General features: G+C 40.1%; 1 protein-coding gene across 1 annotated transcript in view; it reads left to right on the top strand.

The window, feature by feature from the left end:
• The window catches only part of SCIN (scinderin), a 50,499-nt gene that overhangs the window by 12,620 nt on the left and 15,169 nt on the right, over window positions 1-22,710 (top strand). The window contains exons 4-5 of the mRNA XM_065627303.1: window positions 6,691-6,840; window positions 21,803-21,895. Coding sequence (XP_065483375.1) covers window positions 6,691-6,840; window positions 21,803-21,895 — 243 coding nt within the window. The remainder of the gene's footprint in view (window positions 1-6,690; window positions 6,841-21,802; window positions 21,896-22,710) is intronic.

Raw genomic sequence — 22,710 nt, forward strand, 5'->3', positions numbered from 1 at the left:
CTCTCCATTTAGTTACCAAAAACTTGGTGTTTGAATTATAAACATCAAGGTAATGTGCAGTTGTTTTACAAATACCTTTATGGAGAACTGAAGGTACTCAAAGGACTTCTGTTGTTTGCAGTTAATATAAAAGTATTTTTCAATGTCTATTTGTATTTTCTATTGGCATTTTTCCTTTAAGTCTCTTAACAAAGAACAGTTTCAGCTAAAATTAACTCTTGCCTTATCAGAACATCTGTTTATTAATGACCATGAAGAGAATGAATGCAGTCTCAGATGAGTGCGTGCCAATTATTTTGGAAAAAAAAAAAACCCAACACAGGAGCATGATAGGATAGGTATAAAAGCTTTGCCAATATTTAGCATGTGTTCACTCTGCCTCTAGCTTTGCTAGTTTTTTTCTCGTTCCTTTGAGAAGTGGTATTGTAGGTTCACTCACACATGAGTATTAGGAGCACAAGCTCTTTTGGGTGTTCCTGCACCATAGCTCCTCCTGACCCACCTTTTTTTACATGCCTTGTTGGCCTTTCTTCTACCTACCCACTGTGAAACCACTGCAGTGGCTTTCTGTGATGTGGTTTGTTTTGGGTTTTTTTTGCCCAGGCTCTAATCAGATTCTGCCTAACAAAACAGAAGCAGCTAAACCCAAGAGAAGAAAGGAATTAAGGCAGTAATAACTTTACAAACCTTTTCTTGCTTTTAGCCCTTTTGTGTGAGTTGTGAGAGTAAAAAGAATGTGTTATAGTGTTTCCCATGAGTGAGAAGGTTTAGCTGAAGGTCTTTTTGCTCTAAGCCCCCGTGTTCCACAGCCATGCCTCAGTACCTAATGTGGTTTAGAGGAGCAGATGACAACATCCAGACTGACATACATTAAGTCAGCATAAGCTGTGTCATGTTGACATGACACCATCCACACTATAGATTTAGCGGACTCTTAAGTAAGAGTAGTAATTTTTTTTTTAATTGAGGTGCAATTACATTCTGGGTGCATGTTCTGGTGTAGGTGCAGGCAAAGGTGAACAGGTCTAGAGTGCACCAGAGCCTGCCAACAAAGAATATAGGCACACAAGCTTGTGATACTTGACTTAGTCTTTCCTTAATGACAGCTTAAACTTTTAGTTTAATATCTTAAGATTACTGAGACTTAATCTCTTAAACATTTTTGTTATTTTCTACCAAAATTGAAGTTTTGCAACAAATTTGCTCCAAATACAGTTTTGAAACCTATTTAATTTGTTTAGCTTTTTAATGTGTCTTCATGTAAGAGAATGCAAATCAGCAGTTACAGTATGGGCTTGGAAATTAATAGGTACTTCAACAAAGATATAGGATTAAAACACTTAAATGTTAAGGACATGTTTAACTAGAACAAAATTGTGAGTTCTTCACAGATGTAAGCTTCTTGGTTTTGCTTTTTCAGTTCTAGCTAAAATTGATAGGAAAAACACCAGGACACTGAGTATATTTTAATTTGTCTCCAAACTGAGCAGGCTGCCAGTTGAATATAGAGGTGGCTGTGTGCTAGAAAGGAAAATTTGTTTTTATGTCACTTCTGAAATAAGAACTTTTTTTGTTGTTGATTTTTCCTTCTCTTGCTCTATGTGCTATTTGGGGCTGGAGCAGGAATGCAGGAGGTCTGCGTTCACAATCCTTCTCTATATAGAGAAAAGTGGCAAGGTGCTAGGGTTACACAAGCCATGCATAATCATCCTGCCACAGACTATAGTGTTGGGTCATTTTTAATGTGCTGTAGAAATCTCATTGTGACTTGCTCAAGGTCACTCTGCAGGCCAGAAGCTATCAGGAATAAAAGCAGTGAATCCTGCTGCTCTGTAACTAGAAGACCAAACCGCATCTCCCAGAACGTGCAGATGAGGGGAGACCTTGCTATGACCACAGCGTGTGTGGCACAGACCAGGTTTGCCTTCCCCACCTCCCTCAGGAACTCCAGAGTGGTCACCGTGATTATCCATGATAACGTTTTCTTTACTCTCAGCTGCTAATTGTTCCACCGTGATCTGACAAGTATATTGATATCAACAACAATTAATATCAGGTAGCAGAATAGCTCTCTTCCCTAGTCTCTCACACTCTGTTAAAGAAATTAGAAAATAAACAAATACTGCTAGTACAAACTTCTGAAAATAAACTGGGCTTGGCACAGGAATTACTGGTGAATGAAGTTCCTATGTTTTTTTTGAGGGGAGTGAACACTGAAGTCTATTTTCATTTTAATGGAAACATTTTTTGTCAGTCTGCCAATTCAAAATAAGGTTAGCAAAACAAGCCTAAAAATAGTGAAGGTGTAGTACAGCTAAGAAATTGTGAAAGCATTGAGTGAGCAAAAGCTAAATACCATATTATGGCCTGAGGTGAGCACTTTATAAATGTCTAAAAATAAATACATGAAAAACACAAGTCAAAAGCTCAGTGGTCTGTTGGACACAGATAACTAGCTGACTCTGTTTCAGGTAAATCCAGATCTAAATTATTAGCCTTGTCCAGAAGTGGCTTTAACTTTTAAAATATCTTTTTCTGGTTTTTAAGTGTTAAAAACCCAATCTGCCTAGAGATTGAAATGGTTAAGTTATATCAGTAAGACAAACTTGTAAATATCCAGCTGAACTTCTACCATGAGGCCTCAAAATTGAGATACATTTTAAAATAATTCAGAAGGTGATTTTACTTCAGATGAGAAAATTAACTAAATTTAAGCTACTGAAGGGTTGTGGCACTGAATGCTTAAGGTATTTCTTTAGTGCTCATAGTAAATACAGTAAAATATACACTTTGCACACTTTTCATGACTTGTGGCTGCTTGCTTCCTTCTATTAAATTACACAGTACATGAAATTTAGCTTTCAGGGTTTTAATGAAGAAAACTGTATTTATTTTCTAGTGCTGAAAATAATCAGATTCTTGTTTCTTTAGCTTTTAAAATTACTATTTTTTTTCAAATAACCCAGGAAGATGGAGCTTATGGGATTGGTATGGCTCATCTGTGTGAAGTCCAGAACAAGAATGTTTTCAGACACTGCTTGTTGATTCAGATTTTTTTATTTGGCAGTAGGAAACCTTATCACACAAGGCTTCTCAAGGTTAAAGCTAACAAAATTTCATATTTATTTATTTTGGTTTAGGACAAAAGTATTTAGAGTGTTTCTGTAGTTTAGGAAGGGATTCTCCATAAGGAAAATAATGAAGTCTGCAAATCAAAAAATCTGAAATCTATGACTGTAGATTTTTAAAGGTCTTTCTCCTTCCTCAGGCTGATTTGAAGCTCAGAGCCAGTGGACAGTAGGAAAGCTCAGTTTAGTCACTTGCTGACTGAAGGTGAAGTGAGAGAATACAGTGTGAATGCAGAGTAACCAGGGCACACTGTGCAGTGAGACCTTCAGGAGAAAATGTGAATTTATTACCTAAGAAGTAAAGGTCTTTGTAGTGACAACTTAAGTCTCACAGTATCCTTTGTGGTTAGTACAGTAAATACTGTTCATTTTGTAGATGAGAATACTTGTCTGAGGTTGTATGGCCAGTTACCAAAAAAAAAAAAAAAAAAGCTGACATGGACAACTGAAACTGAACTTTTAACCTTTCTGAATGAGTAATCGCCATGAATTTCAGCATACACACTGAGATAAGGCGATAGCTGCCTAACCTCTTCAGCTAATTCTCCATATATGTCATCTTCATCTTCCTTATTGCTTCTGTAGACTGTGGGCAATAAAGACTTCCTATTTATTGCTGCTATATATCTAGTGACTCCTGTTTTCTTACATAATTTCAAATAAGCTCAATTAGCAGGGGGTAGGCCAAGATGAGAATGAGTAAGTTTGAGTGCTGAAATTCTCAGAAACTAAAGGAGTCTGTGTTTGGGAAGTCTCCCAAAAATTTCGGGAGATGGCTGAAGCCATGAATGCAAGCCTGTAATAACTGTATTAAAAATCGGCTCAAATTGCAGTGTTTGACTTTCTGCACACTCAAGGCAGTCTTTCATTAATTCTTTAGAAAATTGTCTTTCCTCAAGTATGAACTTTTTTTTCTTGTGGAAATGTTAAAATCAGATTTAAGATAAGGTTCAGACCTGAAGCTGAGTATGTCTCCAGATTCTGGATACTTAGTAAGCTGACAGTATTTAAACCAGAATCTGAAGCAAATTTTTTTTTCTTTTTTTTGGTCTTAAGCCTGCAGTCACATTGATGAAGGCAAGCTGAAAACCTCACAGCTTTCATTGCATAACATCTGCAAGTTGAAAGGGATCCAGTTCTGGGAATCTGTGTAATCCTGACGTAAGCTTAAAACTTTGTTTTTGAAGGACGTCTCCAAAGGGAAGGGAACTTGGCTGTGAGAGCACTGAATTTCCAAGCTGGTGAAAAGTAATATCAGAAGTTACTAATGGCGTTTTGCAGGCAGACGGCACCAATGTTAGTTGTCTTCAAAAGTTTGCATCTGCTAGTGCTGAAAAGCTGTACTTCATCCCTCACTTGTCTCAAGCTACCATTTCAAGTATTAAATAACAGTGGTCAGCAGAAATAGCTTTAAAAGCTTTTTTTGAATGAGACAGGTTTTCATCTGAAATCTAAGTTTTATATGGTTGTATACACATAGTAAAACTAAGACTCCAGTAATTTACTCAGTGAAGGCTCCGATTAAATCCTTGTTATTTGCATTGTAGATCAACACAAAACAGTTCAACTTTTTTAAAGTTGAAAATGACTGTTTACCTTTATTTCTGTACTATTTGGGCTATTTGATAGAGTCACATGAAGAAGAATCAAATTAATTTATTCCAGAAGAAGGGAAGGGGGGGCAGGGGGAAAGCAACCAGCCAAGCCAATGAGTTTCTTTTGACTAGCTCCTTCCAGCTCAGGCTCTAGCAGCTCTGCAGCTTATGTCCTGCCTCTTCTCAGTAATTTTCATCAATAATCCACCACTTCCCTGGGGAGATTATTCCAATGGCTGATTATTCTCACTGTGAAATATTTTCTTCTTTTGTCCAATTGGAATCTCCCCAGCAGTAGCCTGTACCCATTACCCATCATCTTTTCCATGTGACTCCTTGTAAGAAGGGAGTCTCTGTCTTCTTTGTAGCCATCCTTTAAATACTGGAACATGGTGATGACATCTCCCCTAAGTCTTCTTTTCTCAAGGCTGAAGAAACCCAGTTCTCTCAGCCTTTCCTCACATGGCAACTTCCCAGTCCTTAGATCATCTTTGTGGCCTTTCTCTGGGCCCTCTCCAGTCCATCCATGTCTGTCTTGTATAGGGGGGACCAAGACACTTTTAAGATTTGGCTGAACAGGGTGCTGGGCAGTCTTGTCTAGACTGTGCTTTTGCCAAGAAAGGTTGGACCAGCTGATCTTTGAGGTCCATTCCAACCTTGTATTCTGGGATTCTTTAAGACTGAAATCTGAATTATTTATTCTGAAATGCTTTGCATTTGAGATGAATAATGGGACTTGTCAAAACTGGGGATCCTTGGTCTGTGGTGTGACTGGATTAGGTGACCTGTCTCAGGCTGGTTATGGGGGCCTTTCTTCCTGAGATATTCCTTGGGAACATGCTCCATTCTGGTTGAATTGCTCTTTCCCCGTCATGTATGTGACATACCCATTCACTACATATTCAGCCAGATGAAAGAAAGGCCTTGGAGGCCCATAAGATGCTATCTAGGAGTGGGCTACTGCCACCAGAGCACTTGCCCATCAACATGAAGAGCAGCTGCTGTGGTGGTCTGAGGAGCAACTTGTAAAGGTGGCAACCACGATGGGGCGGAGTGCCCCTGTGGCAGCAGCTTAGGCCTAGTGGCTGTGCTCCCTGAACGGAGGCATCTACTACAGGTGTATCTCTTTGTTTTAGTTCCTGAGGCAGGAAGAGGGATGAGGTATATGTCCATCTTTTGCTAGGGAGGAACTTGGTTTAACTGACCAGAAAAACTGTGTAGTCCTCATCTGTAAATCTTTAAAAGTAATTTATAATGATGTTTGTGATAACTACAGTTGGAAGGGCTTGCATTAATCTGAGGTTAATAAACTTTTATGAGCATTGGAACAGCTGTACACTGAGGAAAAATCTTCCAGTGAAGAAGACTTTTTATTGAAAACACCTATGTCATCTGTTTGTACTTGAGCTGGTTTTGTGGTTTGATGTAGCTGAGTGTGTAAAAATATCATTATACAGCAAAAATCACAAAAATAAAAACTGGATTGGAATATCTAACTTTGTCATTGAGTAGCAGATACAGTCAGGGTTTTCCTTGAGATTTTGAAATTACTTTGTTTTTTGCCACAGATGAGAATCAGCACTGTTGAAGTAGCATAGAAGAGGAACTGACAGATGTAAATTAAAACAATTTGCAGTAGCAAATTCAGGACTTTCAGGTTTTTTAGATAGCTAAAAATATATCAGCCTTTGGGATAAAACTCAGTCAAACCAAAACCCTGACTATTCTGGGATCAAGCGATCTCCTAATATGTGGATGCTAAATTACATTACATGAATATCTTGCGTATTATAAATATCTAGGTGACTTAGTAAATGTCTTCTGGAAAATATTTCTGAAAGATGTAACTTCATGGATGTTCTGGACATTTAGATTCAGTAAGATAATTATTAATAAAATATTAATTTCATAATTTTGCTCAGTGTTGAATCTTATTGCTAATGTTTGTGTGCTTTTAATTATTTTAGGAAATCTATCAGTGGTGTGGCTCATCATGCAATAAGTATGAGCGGCTGAAGGCTACTCAAGTTGCTGTTGGCATTCGGGACAATGAACGAAATGGAAGATCTAAATTAATTACTGTGGAAGAAGGGAGTGAACCAGACCAGCTCATAGAGGTATTGTAATATGCGTAGCAGTTACTGACATAGCTGTGAATAAAATGTTTTTACATCTCAGGAACAAAATAGCATTGGGCTCAAACCTTATGTTCTTCAAGAACTCCAGGAAGTCAGAATTAGGTTATGGTAGGCCAGTTTATACTTCTTTTCCCTCCTTATCCAAACAGTGTTAAGTTTATTGGGCAGTAGAGTCTGAGATAATTAATCATCTGAGAATACTTCTTCAAGAACTAAATGTTTGATATTTTGAATTACCCATAGGGTGACTGAATTAACAGTACAGCTCATACGTGCACCACGCTATCTTCTCTGTGTAAGGAAAGAGTAGGATTGAGGTGGGATAGCACCAAACAAGAGGAAATGTAGCAAATTGCATGGAGGTTCAGGGGGCCCAGCACACTGCTTTGCATAACCACTTCTATTGCAAACTCTTATGCAACTGGACTCTAGTAACCCTACTAAGCCCATTCCTCATATGTTTAGAAAATTTACCATTTACTTAAAATCAGAATTTAGATTTCATAACTACATTGATCAAAGTAGATTGGAAAAAAAAAAAATCCCCAGTGTATGTAGTTTTCAGATCTTGAAAAAATTAGCGAGCCCTGGTATGTTGTTGCAGGCCACATACTAATAAAAGCATTGTTACTTGGCATTTGTGTGCTAAATTAAGTTTTTTCCATTCATTCTCTAAAAAGAAGGAAGAAGGAAACAGAGTCATAAAGCAGTCCTTAAATGGAAAAGGTACTATTAGAATATTATCTTAAATTAACTTCAGGAAGTAATGCTCATGGTGCATGCAGGTATGCCATTATTTTTGCTGGTGCTTACATTTGGTTTTGTCACATGGACATAAGCCAGCAATGTGCACGTGCAGCCCAGAAGGCAAATCATACCTTGGGCTGCATCAAAAGCAGCATGGCCGGCAGGTTGAGGGAGGTGGTTCTGCTCCTCTGCTCTGGTGAGACCCCACTTGGAGTACTGCATCCAGCTCTGGAGCCCTCAGTACAGAAAAGATATGGACCTGTTAGAGAGGGTCCAGAGGAGGTCACCAAGATGGTCAAAGGGCTGGAACACCTCTTCTATGAGGAAAGGCTGAGAGAATTGAGTTTGTTCAGCCTGGAGAAGGCTCCAGTGAGACCTTATTGCAGCCTTTTGGTACTTAAAAGTAGCCTATAAGAAGGATGGGGTCAGAATTTTAGAAGGGCATGTTATGACAGGACAAGGGGTAATGTTTTTTAACTAAAAGGGAGGAGATTTAGGCTAGACATGAACACGAGGAAGAATTTTTTTACAATGAGGGTGGTGAAACACTGACACAGGTTGCCCAGAGAGGTGGTAGATGCCCTATCCCTGGAAATATTCAAGGCTAGGCTGGATGGGGCTCTGAGCAACCTAATCTAGTTGAAGATGTCCCTGCTCATTGCAGGGGGGTTGGACTAGGTGACCTTTGAAGGTCCCTTTCAACCCAAACTATTCTATTGTCTAAGCAGCAAAACATACTGGGTGCTGAGCCATCAGCCCTTGGCCATGCCAGCTGTGGTGACCCCTTTGGATGATCTGTCCATCTGTTTGCAAAAACATTTGGCCTGTGATGTGAGCACAGATGTGGCTGTGCTCGGAAATAGGGGAGATGACACCCAGTGCGCTGGAGATTTTTGAAGGTAAACAAAAAATGCAGTCCTCTATCTGGCTTTGTACTTCCTTTTATAGACTTCTGATGCCAGCTCTGTGTGGCACGTATTTTACACCTCTAACTGCTATGAAAAGAGCACCGGTTGACAATTAGAGCCCAGCCTCTTGCTCCTTTTTAGAATCACAGTGCTGGGTTGCTGCCCACTGCGGGTCACAGATGGGTGGCACTGTGGGAACCCGCCAGCACGGTTCCCTGGCAGCAGCCACCTACTGCCAAGCCCAACCTGGGTCTGCCGCTCGTGGCTCTGCACAGGGCTGCCAATGGGCTCACGTATGGGTTGGGAGCACTGATCAGGACAGCTGCACTTTGCACCTCTTATCTGACTAAGGTGCAGAGGCAGAGTCAGATTTCTGTGCTGCTGCAGCGAGGACGCGTGCCTGCCACAGGGATGGCCGTCAGAAGGCCAGTTGCCTCCTCCTCCTGATGGGCTGTGAGCTGCAGGGATGTGCTGGGTTCACCCCACATCTGTTTGCCAGACTTTTTCAGCTGGGTGCAACTGTTTTGTAGTAACCTTGACACGTGATAATGAGCAGGAAAAAATGCCAAGGCTGCATTTTGATCCTGTAGTGCGTTGTTATTGTATCAGGAAATAAATATTTTCTTCACTCGCTCAGCAGTGTATGGAAAAGTTTCTGCTTTTCCTTTTGGATTGTGAATGTAGAGTGAAGAAAAATGGGTAGATCAATGCATGTAGGTTCATGGCTTTTAATCACCGCCACTGTCACGAGCCTGATTTGAGTGAGTTTGTCTGCAGCCAACGCTTACCTTCTAGCCTGCATCGTGCTGGGTAGCTTTGCTTCTGGAAGTGCTGCTCACATAACCAGGTCTGCAGCTCAGCTGTGGCTGTCCCAATCAAAGCTCTGAAATGTGCTGCTAGTAACCTAGCAGGGTAGTTAACTTCACAAACATAAAACCTGTTAATCTATGTTTCTAATCAAGTTGTATCCCATTCCTGTTGATCTTCATTGTGATTTCTCCTTGCTCTCACAAAATTGTCTCTAACCTGCTGTAGCACTTGCCCAGGCTGACTGCTCTGAAACCAGCACTGTGCCTGTTTCTTCCGTCAGCATCAGAAAAGATGGATTTTTGCATCTCCAGCTTTCTTAGGAAAAGATTGACTTTTTTTTTTCCTAGGGAAAATAATTATGTACTTTTAATATTCATTTTGTCATCTGCTGTATCACTGAACTCAGAATGAGATTTCCTAAAATTATCTCCTCTGCTAAATGTCAGGAATGGTTCCCCCTCCCGTCAGCTAGAAATCTGCTTCCAGATCGGTGGCTAAACTTGCTTGTGCAGCGCTGCTAGAAAAGTATTCACCAGCTGGGGGCTGACATACCCACCACCAGTAGCAATGTCAAGAGCTGATAGTGATCTTATGCCTACTCGGTAAGCACAGAGTTGTTTCTCTCAATCAGTAAAGCAATACTGCTGTAGCTGCACCCCACCACAGAGGCAAGACACACGAGCTGATTCAACAAACCCTGACAGACTTCTGCTCTCTGGCCATGGCGTTAGCAGAGGCAGCAGTGGCCGAGCCAGGCTGGTGTTGCCCGGCCTGCCCACTTTCCTGTTGGGACTGGGGAGCCCTGGGTGAGGTGAACTAGCCTGACAAGGGCCATTGACTGCTCCCAACTACCATTTTTTGCAAGGACCTGGGAACAGGCTGGCACCGCTTGGACAATTTGCCCGTGGGAGAGAGCTGTCTGGAGCACGCTGTAGAGCTGGCTGGATGAATTGCTGTGGCAGGCCAGCCTGTTACAGCTTGCTTGCCCTGGGAGAGTGGCTAGAAGCTAGGTGCATGAGTAGTTTTGAAAGCAGCAAGCCCTTTTTTCATCTGCTGTAGTGACCAGAGGCCACTTGGGAACACACCATGACTGTCCCATGCTCGCACTCAGGACACACAGCGTGTCTGGAAAGCTCAGACCAGCAGAGTGTGCACAGAAGGTCTTACAAGGTGCTGCAGGAATCATTAGAGCTCTTTGACTGTGAAGATGAGGCAGAAACTTTCTGTGCAAGCACATCACAAGTATTTAATCTACGTAGTTTCACCTCCATGTTTGCACTTTTGGTGAGGTACTGGTAAGTTTAAATAAGCAGTACTGTATAGGATTATTGAAAAAATAAACTGACCACCTTGGTGGTGAACATAGAAGCTGTGCCTCTGCTTTCAGAGTAAAGGCAAATTGGAGAAGCATGGAATTGGAAATATCTGGTTTTGTGAAGTTTTCTAGTCAGTCAGCAAGATGCTGCTTGCAGAAATTCAGGAAGCACAGAAATTCAGTTGAGTCACCCAAGAGAAAGTTGAAAAGCATCCAGTCCTCCATGAGTAGTGCATCAACACCTCGATCCAGTATCATACCTCTGGGGAGAAGTAGGAGAGGAAGAGAAAGTCTTAGTATATTTGTTTTACTATATTTGTGTAATTTGAAATATTAGATACCCTAAAAGACTTTTAGATTGACAGTGCTGTTCTGACTACATAGACTCGTCTCTCCATTATAGATTTTAAGTATCGCAGGCAGCTGTGACCATCTGTCTACAGGTTATAAGCGCCAATGAAAAAGTAAGATAAACTGAGTTTTAACTAAGTATTGAGCCTGCATCTGTGCCTTCTACTTAATCACGAAGTACTCAGCTAGCAGTTTGCAGGATGGTTCTTGTTTTCTATGCAGTCAAAACTGTCTGATTCTTAGGACTGTTTTATTGTTTTCCCACAAATGACTTCCTTAAAACTGCAGCTCTTGGTAGACTGTGATTGCTGCAGCTTTTACTGCTGAGGCTTTTGGCTTTCGTTTCATTTTTGTAAAAGTTTTTTGATGTCATGGCTGAAACAATGAAACCTGAGAAATGTGACTGCTGATGTCTAAAACCACAAGAAAATGAAGGATCATGTTAGCACCCATCTTTGAAATTGTTCTTCTGCCTTAAGCAAAAAATGCCATGACTTTTGTTTACTCAGTATTTGCAGTTGTGTGCCTGGTTATTTTAGAGTGCTAGTGGCCTTACAACAGGTGAGTGCAAACTCAGTTGTCATAAAATGCTTGTGTAAATATTGAGCTAGTTTAAATATTGAGCAACAGAGGGAACCTCTTCCTCCTTTCTGATAACGCAGGCTTTCTCCTCCTTCTTTCTTCTTTCAAGCCCCTAAGAAATGCTGCATTCTGAGAATTCCTGAACACCATTGTGTTCAGTGATGATTGTTTTTGCCTGTGGTGTGAATAAATACTTCAATCAGAGGTATGGGAATGGTTTGATCATATTACAGCCAGTCACACCTTTCTACCTCTGTAACTGGAAAGGACTGGTAGCACTACACCATGCTAACTCGGTCATGTGGATAATATCTCAAGAGCACAAAAAATAAGAAGAGCCCACAAGTTACAGAGACTGCTTCTCTACAGACCCTAATAATGCAAATGTCACCACGATGTCAAGCTCCCATAAACCTTAAATTAGCTGGATAGATGTCTGGGCATACAGACAGAAAAACAGGACCACCCCCTCCTTCCCTGTTAAATTCAAGCCCCTAAAAATTATTTGCTAAAAAAAAAGATAACTTCTAAGGGCAGCGCAAAGCACAGTGAGGTAACTGGGGAAGACTAAGGCTTGCTGTGGCTTGTGGCTAGCACAAATGGGTTTGACGGTGCAAGGGCATGCTTCTTGGAAGGAGCTTGGTGTGTTCCTGCCGTGTCCAGTCCTGTCACATGAATGATTGCATAAGGCTCGAAGAGCAGCGTGTGCCCCCTGGTTTGGTACCTGCTTCTTTCCCAGCAAGAGCAGGATCTGCTATCACAGCTCTGCAAAAGCAAAAACTGCTACTGCTGCTCGCATGGTATTACCATTTCTTTTTGTGCCCTTGCTTTTGGTTGTATTATGAGATGAAGTCATGCTAAGGAGAGGCTGATTTGTTTTGTACACAGAGGAGTGGAGGAACAGTAGGAGTGAGGCAGATACAGTAGGAGGAAGAGGGCTAACTTCTTTTGTGGAATACAAATTCCAGGCATTTGTTAGGGATTAAACGATTGTTTAATCACATAGCCTGTACACTGTTTTACACAAATGCTATGATTTCATAAGCAATGAATTGCATGTAACTATTATGGTCCAGCCTGGCCTATTCACTAGCGAGAAACTGCCCAATATGAAAGTACTTTAATGCAGTAATATTAGGGAAAATAATGTATGTATTTGGGAATATGGAAGCATAAGTAGTATAATGAAATAAATACTAGAAATGAATTTCAGTCCCAGTGCAGAGGCACTATTGAATGGTCACGTACGAAGAAAAATGAACCCGTGGACAGAGGGATGAGGATGATGGGAATTGTGCCAGTCCCCAGTGCAAAGACTCAGTCACGCACTCAGACTCACACACAAAGGTTAACTACATATTCATGAGAATGTAAAGACTTAAGAAGGCTAATGGGCAGAAAATAACAAAACTACCAGCTTTAGTTACTAGCTGTAGTTGCATTAGCTACTCAGATGAACAGACGACTTTCTCAGGCTGCTTTGAAACTATGGGTCAAATTTACCCCTGAGGAAGACAAATACACTTCTTCAGTGGAACGGGTTTGGATACATGCAGACATCAGCAAAAACACAATTTGGATTTTCACATTTTGAATAACAAGTAAGAGTTTGTAGGGTATGAACTCAGAATAGTCCAGCGGGGGAAATACTACCATGCTTGTGCTCCTTTCACAGCAATGTCTGTCCAATCTGAGGAGTGGAAGTTTACAAGCATTATACTGTTTAATTAAAATTTATGATGGGCTATGAATGTGGATATGAAGTACAAACCCCTTGCTCTGCAGGGAGCCAGTTACAAGCTGTCAAAACCAGGCGTCCTGTTTTCTTTCTAATTACTGAGTGTATCTCCTTCATTAAGGACAGTCCTTTTTCTTGATGCAAATTTGCATTTAAAGGGTTCAGTTATGCAACCTGATCTCACGCATGGCCTGGACTTCAGTGTAGCTTACCTGCTTTGCACCAGCTGAGTATTTGGCCTAGTGTTATCCTCAGGACCAAGTGGAACATAGCAGGGGTTTTGCCCGAGAACGGCAAAGGCTGGTAAGGAGGACTCATCAGCAACATTGCAAGTTGTTCTTAAAGCTTCAGCCTCGGCTGCCTGAAGCCAGGTACTTAAATGACAGGGAATTGAATAGGATCTGCAGGTGGCAAGTACATCTGAAAGTCAGGCTTTCAATTAAGTCTCTAAATACGGATTTCAGTGCCTGCATTGGAAATTTTACTTCAGAAAATGTTCAGATGTATTGTACTGCATGGCATGAACTAAATCATTTACGAACAGCTCTAATAATAGATGGTTAAAAACCTAATTTCTTATGCTAGGAAAGATACTTCTATACTAGGTATTTTAGTGAGTTTTTTAAATCATAAGGCATTTCTGGAAGTGCTCACAATTAAATTATAACATGTCTGGTTTGCATTCTTGTGGGTAAGAAAACCACTCATCTTCATTATGTTTTGTTCTTCAGCAGCTGTAGTGCTTGCAGGGTTACCACATTAGTCAATTATAATCTTATAATTACATGTTAGAATATTAATGGGGTTTGTAATGGCATTTTTCCTTTCTGTGCTATACTATCAAGAAATCTATTGATGAAAGCACACTATAATTTTCAGTTATTAAATGAGCATAATTAAGAAGACAAGGCCAAAGAAAAGAGTTGTTAGCAGTTATCTCCACGTGGAGTTGTTAGCAGTTATTTCCATGTACTTTCTAGCAATGGGAGGATTTCATGGAGAACTGAAAGAGCAGAGTTTCCTTGCTGTCTAAAAAGCTGAGAGATATGCTGTTCCTGGAATCCAGCATCTCCCCAAGACAAATATACCTTGAAAGGAATTCTTTTCTCCTTCCTCTTCCCCGTCCCTTTCCCCTTTCCTTTTTCCCTTCCCCTTTCCTTTCCCTTCTTTCCTTTCTTTTTTTGCCACTGCCTCATCGCAGCCCCTGTGCAGAGCAACTCACAAGGGATCTTTGCTCAAGGTTGCCTTTGAATTTTCTTCAGTGAAAATTCTGCTATGCAGGAAGGGCTCACAGAGGAAAACTTTGTAGTTTTTTTCAGAGGAGGCTGAGAACAGGTTGCTATTCTCTCTCAAGTCTGTATAACACTGAAGTAAAAGTCCTCTCACATTTTGGCATGGGTGAAGAAGAGCTGTACAGAAGAAACTGTTCCATGTGTTGTGGGATCAGTTCAGTATTTCCACCACCACCAAGTGTGTAATGCTGAAGAAATATGTAAATATAATTATTGTGTTTTCTGCAAAGCAGGTTATTAGGGGCAGGACTTTTGTTTACATAACTGCCTATGGCTTTGATACTACCTGGCTTTGCCTGTAAAAATGAGAGGTAGATAAAATTACATAGGATGAATTTTAATATTGCGGTATCAATGCTGGAACTTCTAATTTTTAAGAGCTGTAAATCATAGCCCCTTGGTTGAACATTTTGTTTCCTTTACAGAAAATTTGAACCTAAAACCAGAAATTAATTAGTGGATGGCACCTAAACTAGGAGGAGGAAATGACTTGCAAGGAGCCAAACAGGATATATCCCCTATGCAACCAAGTGAAAGAAACGTTCTTGCTCTCTCCCTCTTTTTCTGTACTAATAAATATTTATTTCAAGATTCAGCAGGAGACGTTAGAGAAAATTTATCAAAATACTCTCTGATTTCCTTTCTTAAATGTTAGAATCCTGTTAGAATGCTCTGTCTTGGATGCAAGAGTTTGGGTGTCACACCAGAGAGGGTCTCGCAGCATACCTGATCTATTGGGCTGTATGGGACTGGAAATGCTGAGCTTCTCCTTACAGCCAGTGGTGCACTGGGAAAGTATTTCAGTGCCCAGAGTAGCTTTTTCCACCTTCTCATCTCATGGACTAAGTGCTGAAACACCTTGCTGAAGCTCCCTCTGCTTGCTCCATGCTGCTGTGTATCACGGCTGCCAGCCTCTCCATCCAGACACTCCAGATCCCCTGGGAACACTGGTTTTCCTGCAGGGTCACTGGCTGCCCATCACCTGCAGAGTGTTTGCCATATTCCTCTTTTTAACCCACTGTGGACATGGTCCAGCCTGCATGGTGGCACTGCAAATGCCCTGCTGCAAAAGTGAAGATACTCAAGGAACGAAAAGCTGGGAGTTTTGTGGATTTTAGCAGATAAATAGTCTTTGTGTCCAAAGCTCCCTGTTGGCATCAGTTGCTGATTTATTTCCATTATTTTCCAGCACTTGAGCATGCACTGTCATGCAGCACATGAGGTTTTTTTATCCGCAAGGCTTTCAAACTGAGATCTGCAAAGCTGCAAAGACTTCAGTGTGTGCCTAACTTTATGTCCCAATAAAGCAGAAAAAACAGGCATCTCAACCACATGTGCAAGTCTCTGTGGGATTCAGATCTCATTTCTAATACTTCTGCTGGTATTAGAGGATGTAACAAAGGAGTAAGATTAAAAAATGAGGTAGAAGTGATTAGTAAAAATACAAAAAGGATGTAAGGGTGATTACTTACTGTATTTTTATATATGCTGCAGGCAGGCAGGTCGCTGAACAGCTTGATTCTCAATTTTCAGCAGCCATAATGGTTACAAATATTCTGCTACGTTTGCATAATTACTTCCATTCACCCTCCCAGTTTCTTTAGATCACTATTCATCTTGGAGGCATCCTGAAAGTCAGACATTTGAAGTTAATATAGGCTGGGGGTTTCCTCGACTCATTTCATGCATACCCAATCTCAGTGTAAATAGGTAGCTTAGATACTGCCAACTGTGCAGTCCCAGCAGGACAGAAGGTAGCTTGTTTTACCTTGGAGGCAAACTATTGAAAAACATCAAATTTGTACTCTCAGGACTGATCTAGATACCTTTTTTGTGAACATGTTATCCATGGCCTGTTGCACAGAGCAGAAAATGAATGTTAGAATGTAGTTATCATACCAGTAAAGGCTTTATATTCAAATTATCCCAGACAGATATGCAAAGTTGCAAATATTGTATGTAAAACTGCCAAAGCCTAATGCCCTATTTTTAGGAAGTTAAGCACAGAGCTATGAATAAAATTATGATTTGCATTTGAAATTCCTGAGACAACAGAAACTGGCTAAAAATGTAGGCCATAATTTATGTGTAAAAAGTGCCATGAGCAACTGATGCCTTTTGCTATTTTATAGCAAGCCAAATGCATACAGATCAGGTGCCTTAGTACCAGGAAGTCCTCGTGATAAATTAGGTGGTAAAGCAAACAAACAAAAAGTAACAATGTGCCAGAACTGTTTGTTAGCATAAAACATCCTTGTGTCCTTTTCTTAGTACATTATGGCTGTTTCCATCTTATTTTCAGCCTCTGTTCAGGGAGGTGGGAGGTCTTGTGCTCACGGTGAGCATGTAATGACATTTGTTGTTGCTGGAATTGCTAGTGAGAGGCAATTTCAGGCAGAAACCCTGCTAGCTGCTCAGGAGCAGTTTACCGAAAGGAATTTTTTTCCCTGTTGGGAGTGTAATTTTTTGTAAGACTGTGAATGTTTGCTCAGATTGATGGAAAGAGTTCCAGGTTACAAAAAACAGTGAAATAAGCATATTCGGCTATTCATAGTCTGACCGAAGTCAAAAGCAATTTTTGTCTGGACCGTAACATCCTCTGCAGTGGTTGTGCTCTGTCAGGAGAACCAGTAACCCAGAATGATTAGAAAAGAAACTGTAGCTGGTTGCTTTAGCAGCAAAGCCCTACAGCCACCTTTGCTTGGTGACCCTCTGGGCATATGTCTACGCTGGTACCAGGGTCAGCCAGGTGGTTACTAGGCTGCATCATGTTCATCTCTTAGCCCTCTCTGCTCAATTCTTTCCTTTTACTGGCTACTGGTGTAGATACCCGGGGGATATTTATTTCAGAGAAACATTCCTTGTAATATATTTCTCTGCTTTGAAGGTTAATAAAAATCTAAGCCTTTATCTACCAATGAGTTCACGCTGAGCCTGTAGTTCAGACCTGTTGTCCTGCACAGAGGATTTATTCCCTGTCACAGACTACACGTGTCCTTGAGTTGGCGGGAGCAGGATATGCTTGCTTATGTCAGAGCCTGCAAGAAAGTAAATGCCGAACTACTGATCCTGATTGTTCTCCAGAAGTATTAAGTAATAAAGTGTCAGGGCCACAAGACAGCTTTAAGCTGCGTAAATATCTTGCTTTTCTTTCTAATGCTCTTAGCATATAAAGAAGGGCATCGGGATGTCTTTGAGATCTGACACTTGGGATCACAGCCACAACAAATAGTTCAGTTTCAGACTCAGCAACCTAACTCAAACTGTGTATAGTAAGAAGAAACACAAACACAGTGCTAGTGTACACAAGTTAAACTGTACAAAACTGGTTTTCTCTCTTAATTAACCTTCACCTGACCTGTTCTTCAAGTATTGTTTTCCTAGTTGGATTTTCAGCCTCACTGAACTCTTTAAACTTCTTGCTGTCATTAAATTAATATCAACTATTTTATGATGCAGAGCTGGCTTCTCCAGTTATGAAGGCAATGTTTGCTAAATTTCTTCTTTTGATGAGTTTATTTTAAATTATTTACCTTGTCACATTCCTACAGATTAGAACACTTTTGTCTGTGATTGCTTCTATTCTTTTTTAAGAGCAACAGAGTGGAATTTCACTTCTCAGTAAAAGCTCTGGGTCTGTATTTTGCATTTCTTTGAGGGGATACAGATATTTACAGAGAAGAGCTTGTGCACATAAGAACATGAAAAGGGATTATGGTTTTGCAGGCAGGATAAGCTATATTGCGTTTACCACAAGATGAGAGTGAACTTGGGCAGTTGTTGTAGAGGAACTAATGTTCTGTTGGTTTCCACTATGATATTCTTGCTCTAGCTGAAGAGCATCAACACAAAGGTTTAACAGAACTTAACAAACTGAAACTTTTAAAATTCATGCAGATTGATTTCCTGTTATACCCCTCATAGACAAGATCTAAAGGTGTGGAATTAATTAATACTTTTGCTAAAACAAGGCTAACTCAGCAGTCTGATGCTCTCATTGAGAGATAAACTGGCATTAGGCTATAGCTGTGTAAGGCAAGGTAGTCTTTGCTGTAACCAGCTTTAGGCATATCTTATTCTGAGATAGCTATGAAGCAGACTAAGCCTTGAGTGGTTAAACAACCTCACATATACCATGAGGTTAGAGTGTGCACACTGGCGGTCACCGCAGGATAGTGGCACTGCTCCACTGTGCGCCTTCGCTGAGGCCAGAGTTGCTCATGCGTTTCTCCAGGACTCTGATGAACCTGCACGCAGGAAGCAATGCTGGGGAGAGGGTAAGCCTCATTCTGTGGTGGAGCAACGGAGAGCGAGGGGTGATTTGACACCTTAATCTGTCAATAGCAGAAATGGTTAAGTGATACGAAGAGTCTCTGTGGTTTGGAAACGAGCAGCTGCAAAGAAAGATGCTAAGCTCAAAGAATGAAGAAGCTGGGGCATGGGTGTGCTTTCAGAGCCCATAATTATCCTTTAGATTATTTCTGCTGCGATAAAGAATAATAATAATGATTTTTAAAGTGTTTTCAAAACCTGTGCATGCACCTGTGTCTTTATGAGAGGTACGGTTTGAAGTTGACAACATTGGTTGATGTCCAGGGAAAAATGTGGCTAGGCTGTTTTGCGTCCCCAAGAGAGAGCTGCTGTTTTCAGGTGTGTAGAGTGGATTTGTGAGTCTGAATTCTTGGAAGCTTTGCGAGTCAGGGTCTCAAACCTCAGAGCAGCCCTGGAAAGCCAGCCTAGGGTTGTCTGTACACTGGGTCTAAGATGTAAAGACCCGGCAGAGCAGCCAGACTGTCTGTATAGAGAGAATTATATGAGCAATGTCTTGTGTCTATAGCTACCATAGGATTTGTGTGAAACTAAGAGTATATGTAGATAAGAATCAGAACACTCAACGTCCTTTAAACTATCTGTTGGTTTAAGTCATTTTATTGCAGAACCTTGCTGAAAAGCTTTGTGAGCCTTTGACTATAGTCTCAGCTGGCATGATTTGTTTTCTTTTTGATGCATCACATGAGAATTATCTTTATAAAGGTGAGGTGCCCTGGAGAGCTGCTACTCAGCCAACCATATGCTTAGGTAATGATACAACCCAATTCCAGCATAGCAGTTAGCTGCTGTTCAATACACATTTCATAAACTTATTGATAAAATTATCAGTTGTCATAACATCCAGGCATATGTGTGGCTGCGTGGACTCAGCCATAGCACCAGAGTTTGCCTTAGGAGGAGGAAAGACAACTTCTCTGGAAGGCATTTATTTGGGACAGAGCTTAACACTTTTTTCAGCATAAATTGCTTTCTATTTAAGCACAGAATTTTCTTCTGCTGTGGTCTGCCTCATCCTCTAGCCTATAAGACAAACTGGCTGAAATTAATGCATGTTGGGAATGACATAAGTTGTTTCTAGCAATACAAAAGTGTACTGACTATATGTATTTCATACTGTATCACTTCATATATTGAGTGTATATATAGTGCATGCTGCATCTCTTCACATTTGGTGTCTTCACGTGTCTCCCATCATTTTAAACTTGTATCATCTTCTGGATGTATCATCTTCTTCACAATTTTTTTGTTCATTTGGGGTTTTTGTTTGTTTTTTTATTTGGTTGGTTTTGTGTGTTTGTTTGTTTGTTTTATTTTCTGGAAATACCCAGTTAAGCAGTGAACTAGTGAGCACGGACTTCTGGAAGTTTTATGAACAGGACTCCTTTACCCTCTTTATTGTTACTGAAAGTCGAATATCATAAACCCCTCAAAAGTATTCAGTGTCTGTTCACACAAAGAGGCATGCCTGTTATTTGGCAATTTTCTGACCCTTGCATTATAAGGACAACATTATCAGTGGTGCTGTACTGCTTGTGTGTAGGCTGCTAGTTAGTGTGAAAAGCCCCACATGACCTATACGATAATAAATCTGCAGCCATGTAGCATGAATTCAGGAAATGATGACTGATAGCTACTGGTAACATCTTTCTGAAACACTCAGGTCATTACTTTCTTTTCTTCAATGCATCACCAGTAAAATAGTTTAGCTTAAATTGCAGCAATCACACTTAAGGCTTTTTTAAAAATTATTTTACTGGCTTTACCAGGTCAATAAACTTCACAGATGGCAGATTAATATTAAATATTTAGGCTGTATTGGGGTTTTTTCCAAATACTTTGCATCTATATGATTTGTCAGGCTTCCCTGTTATCAAATATTTACAGTGGTTTTTCATATGACTCCATGTTATATGCAAATGTGCTCTGTCAATAGGAAAGCTGGCACAGCCCTTGTACTTGATGTTAATATGTAGTTACTCAGATGTATCAATTACTTCTACCTCCACTCTGGGACATAATTTCATAGAAATCCATAATATTCTGTGTGTAACATTTGGATCTAGTCATATATGAATCATTAAGGAAAGATCATTAAGAAAGGGTAACTAGGATCTCATAATGACTACCTGACTATAACATATTCTTGATGAACCTCTGTGAATTTATTGCAGTGATAGTTGTTATAATATTACCCATGGTGTAAAAGTACTAAGATGTAAAACAAGCACAGTGTTAAAATTGATATTCCAGTGGTGGAGCAGGAAAATGTTTTTCCCACCCCATTACAGATTAAAAATCTGTAATTTTTAAGATTTTTAAATTCATCTGATATTTTATATTGTCAATTGAAATATTTAAAAATACAATTTCAACTCACATATTTCACTTTGTCTGCTTTAATTTTAGTATTGTTAAACATTTTAAGAGTAATGTCAGTCCAAAAATTGTAAGGTGTCCTTGTTGACAGTTTAAAAGTTACTGGGGGGAAAAGAGGAAGACAGACATATAAACACATACATAGAATAGGACCACAGAAACCTTTCTATTCTGTGTATTTGTGTGTGCATGTATCCGTTGAAGCTTTTCTCTATATATTATTTCCTATCCTAGTCTATAGATGACCAGCAAGTTGGCCTGCAGGAAAGACAGCATGTAGACCAAAAGCTGCTGGAGATCTGGTGCAGTTATTTAAAATTATCCATATGTTTGTGAACAAGTCACCCATGAGTTTGGATTTCAATTGGGTTATATGTAAAGATGATCCCAGTTAACTGATTACTGGGACAACACATCCCAGTGTTTACATATTTATACTGCAGCACCTGCTGTCTCTCTGCATTGAATTTGTTATTCTCTTGCTGCACAGGTTTTAGGGAGCAAGCCAGCACTTCCCGACTGTGATGATGATGATGACGAGCTGGCTGATATTACAAACAGGAGAAGTGCTAAACTATATATGGTAAGTTATTTATTTATTTACTTATTTTAGTTAGGTACACTCAACAGTATTCCTGCATTCATTCATCCCTCCTGTATGGAGTTCTGGCTTCAGGTACAGAACTGCAGTTGTGTTAGTTGGTTTGCAGCCAATGGACAAGTTTCTCAAAATATGTCAATCCAGGCAGCCCAGAAAATTTGAGGAAAAAAATGGATTATTCCTGTTTACTCAGGAAACAAGCATGGCCTATGAACCACTCAGTGCAGGTTAAAGATGAGCTAACTGGTCTTAAATCAAACTATATTTCCTGTCTTCTTGATTTTAACAGTGAGAGTTTTAATAGTCATATATGATTTAGTTATTCTTAGCAGAGTTTGAGAGATGGACAGTTATGTTATATTTTATATCTAAATCCAAAGGAATTTGAATGCAAAACTCCTTTCTTTTGCAATGCCGTTTTCCTCCTTCCTTAGCTGCAATGGCTTAAAACTGACTAGGACATTGCCACTGTCAGAAAAATTACCTGTAAACAAAATGGATTAAGTATTTGCTCCATTTAAATCAGTAGAAGTTTTACAATGACATTCAGTAAAGTTATGATTTTTTCTCACATCATGCTAGCTATACTGCTCTTTCCTAGAAGAGGCATGGAATTTATTCTTTGAACTAACAATACAGTATCTTACGTATACACAAGGCTACGGAACTATTCCTTTTTCTGAAAAAAAAAGAATGAACTATTTCCAAGCCTGTATTTTCTCTCTCTCTCTCTCTTTCCCTCCCTGCCGCCCCCAAGCTCCCCTTTCTTTCATATTCTCCCACTTGAGAAAAGAAGT

Source organism: Caloenas nicobarica, chromosome 2 (assembly GCF_036013445.1).
Source record: "Caloenas nicobarica isolate bCalNic1 chromosome 2, bCalNic1.hap1, whole genome shotgun sequence".
Classification (NCBI taxonomy): Eukaryota; Metazoa; Chordata; class Aves; order Columbiformes; family Columbidae; genus Caloenas; species Caloenas nicobarica.